The 10,000-nt window shown below is 42.5% G+C and overlaps 1 protein-coding gene across 1 annotated transcript in view; it reads right to left on the reverse strand.

Annotated features, from left to right (window-relative positions):
- Positions 1-5,190: 5,190 nt before the first annotated feature.
- Positions 5,191-10,000, reverse strand: part of tfap2d (transcription factor AP-2 delta (activating enhancer binding protein 2 delta)) — an 11,414-nt gene continuing 6,604 nt past the window's right edge. Inside the window, exons 4-8 of the mRNA XM_035529378.1 lie at positions 9,495-9,660; positions 8,574-8,692; positions 6,935-7,076; positions 6,287-6,400; positions 5,191-6,080 (exon numbers count right to left, since the gene is read on the reverse strand). Of these exons, the coding sequence (XP_035385271.1) occupies positions 5,864-6,080; positions 6,287-6,400; positions 6,935-7,076; positions 8,574-8,692; positions 9,495-9,660 (758 nt within the window). The 3' untranslated portion in view covers positions 5,191-5,863. The remainder of the gene's footprint in view (positions 6,081-6,286; positions 6,401-6,934; positions 7,077-8,573; positions 8,693-9,494; positions 9,661-10,000) is intronic.

The following is a 10,000-nucleotide window of genomic DNA, read 5'->3' on the forward strand; positions in this document are numbered from 1 at the left end:
ATATTCTTACAACCTCGAGTTTCAGAGATTCCTGCCTGTTCAGGTAAGTGGAGCCATTATAATTAATAAAATAAAATCTTCGGTTTCTCATCTGGGATCAGTGAAGCGTTATATTGTTATTTATATTATGTGACACATCCTTTGCACAATACAGCAGGGAAGAGGTTTTATTGTTTGTTGTGGGGGACCTGATGGAGTCTGACCCAGTTTCATGCAGTTATTCCACACGAGGCTCTGTTCCGTTGGTCATTAAGACATTCTCCAGCTTTTGGACGAATGAAAAGAATCAGAGATGAATGTTTCAACAGTCCTGCTGCTCTGCAGATAGAGCCAGACACACACACACACACACACACACAATGATTCACTCCTCAGGGCATGTGTCTAGAGGCCATGACAGATGTCGTAACAGTTTGAGAGAAAGTAGGCGCATTCTACACAAGAGGCTTTGATTTGAATTCAACATAATCACACACACACACACACACACACACACACACACACACACACACACACACACACACACACACACACACACCCATATATAAATAAGCATTCATTGGCATGTGTCTATTTGCATACACATCTCCAAACACTGAGTGTGTGTAGGCCGCCAGTAGTTATGTGCATTGTTCCAGCAAGGTAAATAAATACCAAAAGACCTGAAATATGCAAATCTAAGAGAAATACACAACACATACACAACAAATACACAAAAACACAACAAATCCACAACAGTATATAAACCCCACATTTACATTAAGGAAATTGTTTACATTAAGGATATTGCAAACATGATAGGTTTTAAGTATCACCATCAAATGAAGGCAAAATGTTTACCAAATGCCAATAACGTGTTGGTTTACCACATTTAGAGTGTGTTCACTTCCTTTCTGCACACCATGTCCCTGTAATTAATGTGTCCCTGTAGTTAATGTGTCCCTGTAGTTAATGCGTCCCTGTAGTTAATGCTTCCCTGCTGGTAATACGTCCCTGTAGTTAATGCTGGTAATACCTGCTGGTAATACGTCCCTGTAGTTAATGCGTCCCTGTAGTTAATGCGTCCCTGCTGGTAATACGTCCCTGTAGTTAATGCATCCCTGCTGGTAATACGTCCCTGTAGTTAATGCGTCCCTGTAGTTAATGCGTCCCTGCTGGTAATATGTCCCTGTAGTTAATGCGTCCCTGTAGTTAATGCATCCCTGCTGGTAATACATCCCTGTAGTTAATGCGTCCCTGTAGTTAATGTGTCCCTGCTGGTAATACGTCCGTGTAGTTAATGTGTCCCTGCTGGTAATACGTCCCTGTAGTTAATGTGTCCCTGCTGGTAATACGTCCCTGTAGTTAATGCGTTCCTGTAGTTAATGTGTCCCTGCTGGTAATACGTCCCTGTAGTTAATGTGTCCCTGTAGTTAATGCGCCGCTGCTGGTAATATGTCCCTGTAGTTAATGCGTCCCTGTAGTTAATGTGTCCCTGCTAGTAATGCATCCCTGTGGTTAATGTGTCCCTGTAGTTAATGCGTCCCTGTAGTTAATGTGTCCCTGTAGTTAATGCGTCCCTGCTGGTAATGTGTCCCTGTAGTTAATGCATCCCTGTATTTAATGTGTCCCTGTAGTTAATGCGTCCCTGTAGTTAATGTGTCCCTGCTGGTAATGCATCCCTGTGGTTAATGTGTCCCTGTAGTTAATGCGTCCCTGTAGTTAATGCGTCCCTGTAGATAATGTGTCCCTGCTGATCCTCATACTGGAACACTTTTGATTACAGTGTGTTTCTCCCAACATGCCTCTCTCGACCATCAGATAATACACAGGTCCTCTAACGAGTTTGAAATTTGCATGTTGGAACAGGACAACTCTGAAACAGTTGTCAAGACCACGACCGGGAAACTTCTATCAACTCCACAATACCCAGTTTGTGTCGCTATACATTGTGACCAGCAGATGGCGCTGGAGCAACATGAGAAACACCGCTGAGCTCTATAGCGCTTGGATTCTTAACACGATCTCAGGCTTTCTTCCTCCTTTTATTTATTTATCTAGTTATTTATTTATTTATTTATTTATAACACCAGTTTTACTAGAACGCGTAGCTTTACACAGAATAAGTGATCTTTCCTTGATAAAGCGAACTTAAGCAAGAAGCAACGTATCAAACTCACACGCGTTTGGAGAAGTCTGACTGAAGTTCCTACATTTTTTTAAACGATGTTTGGACCGCCTGGACCAGTCATCAGAGGGGATCCCCCACGGTATCTATAGCGACCGCGAGCCCTTCGTGTGTCGTCAGACGCAGGCATTTCTTAGGAGTTGCGTAATTAACAAGCGCACGTGCTTGATTATTGATCACGTGCTGGTGGATACTGAAATAATTGCATCACTTGTTCCGCTTCGTGTACAGCAGGTGTACCTACATCGAGAAATAACGCATCTGTAGGCCTGCGGATTTTGTATGCCATCATACATATCATTATTTTCTATTCTTTGGACTTTGGACTTGTGTCTTAAGTTTTCTCGGATTCTCAGTTATGAAGTCAACCGGTCCTGCACTGTAGGTGTGATGTAAACACCATCAGACCAAACCGTGCCCTCTGTCTGAAAAATGCCATCAGGAAAGTGAAAATGTAAACTCTAACAGCAAAAAGAGCCATGCATTCTGTTTGACATCACTGTCTGTAAAGTCTAACAGTAAAGCAGGGGTTTGTAAACTTTGTAAACCAAGTCAGAAAAGGCACATCAATAAAAAACTGTTGGTTGTATCTCAAAGAGAGGTGATAAGAATAGAACATTATGGAATATAACAAATAATAAAACACCACTAATTAGAACATCACTAAATAGAACACAGAATAGAACATCACTAAATAGAACACAGAATAGAACACAGAATAGAACATCACTAAATAGAACATCACTAAATAGAACACAGAATAGAACACTAAATAGAACATCACTAAATAGAACACAGAATAGAACATCACTAAATAGAACATCACTAAATAGAACACAGAATAAAATATCACTAATGAGAATACAGAATAGAACATCAATGAATAAAACACAGACTATAACATTGCAAAACAGAACATAGATCATCACGGATTAGAATATCACTAAATAGAACATCAGAGAATAGAACATCACTAAATAGAACATCACTAAATAGAACACAGAATAAAATATCACTAAATAGAACATCACTAAATAGAACACAGAATAGAATATCACTAATTAGAATACAGAATAGAACATCAATGAATAAAACACAGACTATAACATTGCAGAACAGAACATAGATCATCACAGATTAGAATATCACTAAATAGAACATCAGAGAATAGAACATCACTAAATAGAACATTACTAAATAGAACACAGAATAAAATATCACTAAATAGACCATCACAGACTAGAACATCACTAAATAGCACATCACTGAATAGAACACAGAATAAAACACCACTGAATGAAACACAGAATAGAACATTACAGAACAAAATGCAGAATAGAATGGAATAGAACATAGATCGTCACAGATTAGAATATCACTAAATAGAACATCACTAATTAGAACATCATGGAATAGAACATAGATCATCACAGAATAGAACAGAACAGAACACAAAATAGAACATCACTAAATAGAACATCATAGAATAGAACATCACTAAATAGAATATCACAGAATAGAATATCACTGAATAGAACACAGAATAGAACATCACTAAATAGAAAACAGAATAGAACTTCACTAAATAGAACACAGAGCAGAACATCACAGAATAGAACATCACTAAAGAGAACATCAATAAATAGAAAATCAGTAAATAGAAAACAAAAGCACATCACAGAATAGAACATTCTGGAAAAAAAGAATGAAAGGATAAGATACTTGCTAGGTTTGTTGTTGACTGTTAACTTTGTCATGGTTTAAAACACGCACAAAAGTATAGGGCAAGTTCTCTGAGATCAAAGCAGTCTAATTCCAAATATATCAACTCTTAACATCAGTCGATTCAGTCATTATGTGATTAATAATGTATGGCAGATATTTAACACGTTCATTTGTGCCTAGTTTTATTAGTTATTCTAAACGTTTAATGATATTTATTTCATGTAAGCCATTTTATGTGTTTTCTCTATTGTTACAGTAATTATTCCAGGTTGGAATACAAATTTCCATTTATGAGAGGTCACTAGAGCGTAACAATAACTATTAAGCTACTCAGCTGATGCCCAAAGCGATTTACAGCTATGACTGAGTACAACTTGAGCAATTGAGGGTTACGGGTCTTGCTCAGGAGCCCAACAGTGGTGGGGCTTGAACTGACAACTTTTGATTACAAGTTGAATTACTGAGCCACTACCGTCCCCTAAACTCAACCGTAACCACAACCATAAGCATAACCGTATCGATAACCGTAAACCGTTATCGTTAACTTCTCAGTAGGAATCCAGACTTGGCCCGTATGCCACGTCGGTACTAAGGGTTAGCAAAAAAAAAAAAAAACCAAAAAAAATCCAAAACCCCAACCGTGGTCAGTAAACCCTGTCAGTGCGTCAGCAGTGAAACGGCTGTCAGTCGTGCAGTCGCGCAGCATGTTCGCCGGGGTAGGGGCGCACAGGCTGTCAGCCAGGCAAAAAGCAGCCACTCTGAGGTAAGCGCGGTACGAGTGAGAGGCGTGAGGTACGACAGGTGAGACGACAGGTGACAGGTGTCTCGCTGCCATTCGCTGAACCCGGGAGAAAAGGTGCGTTTCAGCCAAAATATTCCGGAGGATTCCAGAATGTTCCAGGCGAAGTGTGCCTCCTTTACCTGCTTGGCTATGAACTTCCATGTTTCTAATATAAGAGTCATTTATTCCACGTTATTGTGCACCGAGTGACTATAAATGACTATAAATCTTTTCTGTAAAATCTATATAAAAATTATAAAACCATCCTTGAAGTGACATACATAATACTTAATTCTTAAACAATATATTTATTTAACTGTGTTTTTTTTTTAAGTTACTCTATGCGGTGTACAACATAAACCATGAAATTTATCCTAAACAATAAAGCCCTTAGACTCCAATTTTAAGGTCTTACACTCCAGCAAACTCAATGGCTGATGTACACAAAAGAATGACAGACCAACACACTGATTTAATATAAGACTTTGAACAATATGTTTTATTGAACACGGTTAGATTGCATGTAAGGATATTCCATATATGTAGTTCAAAACCTACAAGAAAAGTCGTCATTTATATATTTATATATAACTTCTTTACAAATGCACTCGATATGTCGTGTTCTGGAGCAGGAATGTCAGGTTCGAACTGCGTACAAACTTCAACATGCACAATATACAGTTGTCATGGCGACTCGGAGAGTCACCGGGATTACTTTACAGTTCCCGAAGGGACCCGGAATTAGGACTTTGCCGAAAAATGGAATGTGTATATCTTTCGATAAAAGATATTACCCTTTTTCAAACAATTAGTTAGGCTATTTTTAAGTAGAGACAGACTTTTAAAACAAAATACCTTATTTGGGTAAATTTTGAAAAAAGATGAAACTACGCGATGGAAAACAGAGCTGCTGATTGGCCCTCAAACAGACAATAGAATGGGATGGGCGGGGATAAATTAATAGTGGGGGCGGGGTGGGAAAAAGGCCCGGCCCATACTAGCCACGCCCCCGGACAAGGCCCGTCCTACACCGGCCACGCCCCCCGGACGAGGCCCGCCCTGTACTGGCCATGCTCCTGAACGAGGCCCGCCCTATACCGGCCACGCCCCTGATCAAGGCCCACCAATCAGGGCTTGGATCAGAAAAAAAGTCGGCAGGGATCCTCCCTCTTTGCAGCGACGGGGCGAAGTCATTCTGATTTCTCCATCTTGCCGTCCTTGGACGGCGTCTCGTTTTTGCGCAGCGGCGGTTTGTCCGGGCCGGAGTTGATCTGGCCGGCGTCCGGCGTTCCCGTGCTCTTATTGGCCGAGTGCTTCTCCAGGTAGTTCAGCATCTCACTGAGGATCGTCTGAAAGGTGCTGAGGGCGGCACAGATGGCCGGCGTTCCGAAGCCATGGGTGATCAGGCTGTGGCATACGGATACGTCAATGAGAGACAACCATCTCTAACCTGGAGGTTCCCATCACGTGTATGACAGTGTGTTTGTATATACTGGTACAATAAAACATATGGGCATGTGTGTGTGTGTGTGTGTGTGTGTGTGAGAGAGAGAGAGAGAGAGAGAGAGAGAGAGAGAGAGAGCGAGAGAGAGAGAGAGAGAGAGAGAGACTACCTGAAATGTGTTAGATGTCTCTGAATGTCCAGATCCAGTATAGGTGTTGGTCGAGAGGAACCCAGGGGAGAACGGTCCTGACTTAACAAATCCTGAAACTCCTTACAGATCTGCCTGCTCGCACACACACACACACACATACACACGCACACACACACACACATTTTCACTAAACAAATTCTACACATTTGTATGGAATTGTTGCAGCCCTGTTATGCTGTGCTCTAAATTAACTACAAATAAAGAAACATGCCCTTAGCATGTTTTTCTGACAATTATTTGTAATTATCTGTAATTATTTTGTTTTATTCTCAGGCCTTAGAACCTTACTGTGTAGATGATTGAAAAATGAAAAATAGATCAACCAAGCAGTGCCCGAATCTTGATTTATTTTTTTCTACTGGTGCTCACCTCCGAGAACACGTCTAAGAACAGTTTTATTCTGTCCTGTGGTTTTGATCAGGCACCAATTCGACACGACTGTGTTTCGCTTCAGAGCGTTCTACTTTCCTGCGCCCCTCTAAACTGCCAGGTTTTCTGGCGATTAGCTGAAGCAGGGCTCCTGTGTGCCGCGGGTGTGTTAGCGCTGCTCGGCCCGGCTGTGTGGTTCTGCTCGGTATCGCACGGTCGTACAGACATGGCACTTACTTTGTTGCCAGCACCATTTTCTTGCGGGCGTTCTGCTCCTTGGGCTCCGTGTGCTGCCGGGCCAGGTGCTCCCCCACCGCCTTAGTGGGGAACTCCGTCTCACAGGTGTAGCCAAAGTCTCGCGCCAGGTGGAGTGCCTCGCCTGCCCGCGCAGGAAGCCAAGAAGAAGGAAATCGTTCCGTACATCAGCGGGGTTTGGTCGAAGTCACCGTTCCGTACATCAGCGGGGTTTGGTCAAAGTCACCGTTCCGTACATCAGCGGGGTTTGGTCGAAGTCACCGTTCCGTACATCAGCGGGGTTTGGTCAAAGTCACCGTTCCGTACATCAGCGGGGTTTGGTCGAAGTCACCGTTCCGTACATCAGCGGGGGTTTGGTCGAAGTCACCGTTCCGTACATCAGCGGGGTTTGGTCAAAGTCACCGTTCCGTACATCAGCGAGGTTTGGTCGAAGTCACCGTTCCGTACATCAGCGGGGTTTGGTCAAAGTCACCGTTCCGTACATCAGCGAGGTTTGGTCGAAGTCACCGTTCCGTACATCAGCGGGGTTTGGTCGAAGTCACCGTTCCGTACATCAGCGGGGTTTGGTCAAAGTCACCGTTCCGTACATCAGCGGGGTTTGGTCAAAGTCACCATTCCGTACATCAGCGGGGTTTGATCAGTCATCGTTCTGTACATCAGCGGGGTTTGGTCAAAGTCACCATTCCGTACATCAGCGGGGTTTGATCAGTCATCGTTCTGTACATCAGTGGGGTTTGGTCATTTGTTTTACAAGGCTGATTGAAAACGTCACTAACATATAGAATTTCTTTAATATTTACTTTATTTGATACAATAAAAAAAATCCTATTGTCTTTGGGGGAATATTTGCATTAGTAATCATAATCTGTACAGCATAATAAACCCCAAATCACAACATACTGTGCTGTACTGGCTCCTGGGTGGAACAGAAGCACACACAGGAAAACAAGATGCATTTACTTAACAACCAATTCCCACACACACAACAACACCAACACTCAGCAAATATCCTCAAATACACCTTCAAAGTCTTCCGCTGCCCACGCCCATACGACTCTAGCAATATGCACTTATAATTAAATAGATACAACTTCAGAATTATGATGAAATAGATGATGGCCTCGTGAAAATGATCTTATTAACAAATTTACAACTAAAGCATGATTCTTACATCAGCAACCACCATATGGAAGATAACAAAAAATGTTTTCTTTTTTCATTTCGGAAAATATGTTTCATCTCAAATATGAATATTCAGTTGGACACAGTACAGTTCTGATATGTGATCTATTCTATTGTATTATTAGAGAAATTCTATTCTATTCTAAATTCTATTCTATTCTAAAAGTAATTATTTTCTGTACTACTCTAAGAGTAAGTCCATTCTATTCTATTCTATTCTATTCTATTCTATTCTATTCCAAGAGTAATTCTATTCTATTCTAAGAGTAATTCTACCCCAAAAGCAATTCTATCCTATACGACTCTAAGAGTAATTCTATTCTACTCCAAGAGTAATTCTATTCTAAAAGCAATTATATTCCACACTACTCTAAGAATAATTCTATTCTACTCTGAGAATAATTCTATTCTAATTCAATCTGAGGTGACTCTGACTTACCTTCCACTAAGGAGGTGAGCAGGGTTACGTTGGCTGCTTTTCTACGGCCTGCTGGGAGATTGAGTCCCAGCCTGTCCAGTTTCTCCCTAAGGCAACGGCCACCGTTCTTAGACTTGGCTCTGAGAGATGGAGAGGACGAGACTGACCATAAATGACAACCCAGAGTTCACCTTTAAGGAACTCTGTCAGAAAAGGAAAAAGAGAAAAAAAAAAAAGCTGTGCAAAGCTTAACTTTGTTTTCAGTGGTGAAAATGTTTAGGACTCCAGCTGGATGGAGTGTAGGGCAACATGACGGGACGTCTCACACACACACACACACACACACACACACACACACACACACCACAAACACACCACATGGTCTCTCCCGGAGGGCGACTCCCTCTTTCAAAATGGCTGAATGTGACAGGGTATGTGGTATGTGAAGTGTTCCTCTACACTTGTTTTACCACCCCCCCTCTCTCTCTCTCTCCTCCCCTCTCTCTTTCTCTCTCTCTCTCCCCCTCTCTCTCTCTCCCCCCTCTCTCTCTCCCCCTCTCTCTCTTTCTCTCTCTCTCTCTCTCCCTCTCTCTCTCTCTCTCTCTCCCTCTCTCTCTCTCTCTGTCTCTCTCCCTCTCTTTCTCTCTCTGTCTCTCTCTCTCTCTCTCCCTCATCAATAATGTAACCTTGGCTCCTCTTCTCTCTCTGTTTCTCCCCTCCCTCACTTTATCTGTCTTTCTGTCATTCTCCTTCCTCCCTCTTTCATCTTGCTGCACTCTCTTCTGTTCATCTCCAGATCAACACTTGTTCACACTAGTATCCTCTACCCCCCCTCTCTCTCTCTCTCTCCCTCTCTCTCTCCTCCCCCTCTCTCTCTCTGTCACTAATACAACCTCTTTCCTTCTTTTACATCTTTTATAAAACAAGAAAAAAGTGTGTTACCTTCTTAAGATGCCTCCCAGCAGCGAGGCGTTGAGACACTCTGGCGGGGAGAGCCGTCGTTTGACTTCGGCTATGGTCACTTTGTATTTGGAGGTAGAGCTGAGGAGGGACAGACGGCCCGGTACCGAGCAGAACAAGTCCGTGGGGTTCACCACGCATGTGCCACCTGCAACCGACAGCCAGATCACCTTTAGTGAAGCGGGCGACGTAGCGCACGGGCGTCGTCGATAACATCCCAGCCATAAGCATGTCATAAAAAATTGTCTTTTTTTTTTTTTTAAAGTAAGAAAAACCTCAGATACTAGGAATTGTGGTGGTGTACGCACTCCCTGTATCATTGTCCGGTCCTCCCGCGTGATTTCTGTGCACGTCGACGCGTAAAAACCGCAAACGACAGGTGAGCACTGGCGACCGGAGAAGCGTTTGAGTCAAACCGACACATAAAACCGCACGCATTGCCGTCTCTGGTTAGCCGTGACTCTGTGGTGGTCCTCCGTGATCGGCGC

Source organism: Electrophorus electricus, chromosome 8, assembly GCF_013358815.1.
Source record: "Electrophorus electricus isolate fEleEle1 chromosome 8, fEleEle1.pri, whole genome shotgun sequence".
In the NCBI taxonomy this organism is placed as follows: domain Eukaryota; kingdom Metazoa; phylum Chordata; class Actinopteri; order Gymnotiformes; family Gymnotidae; genus Electrophorus; species Electrophorus electricus.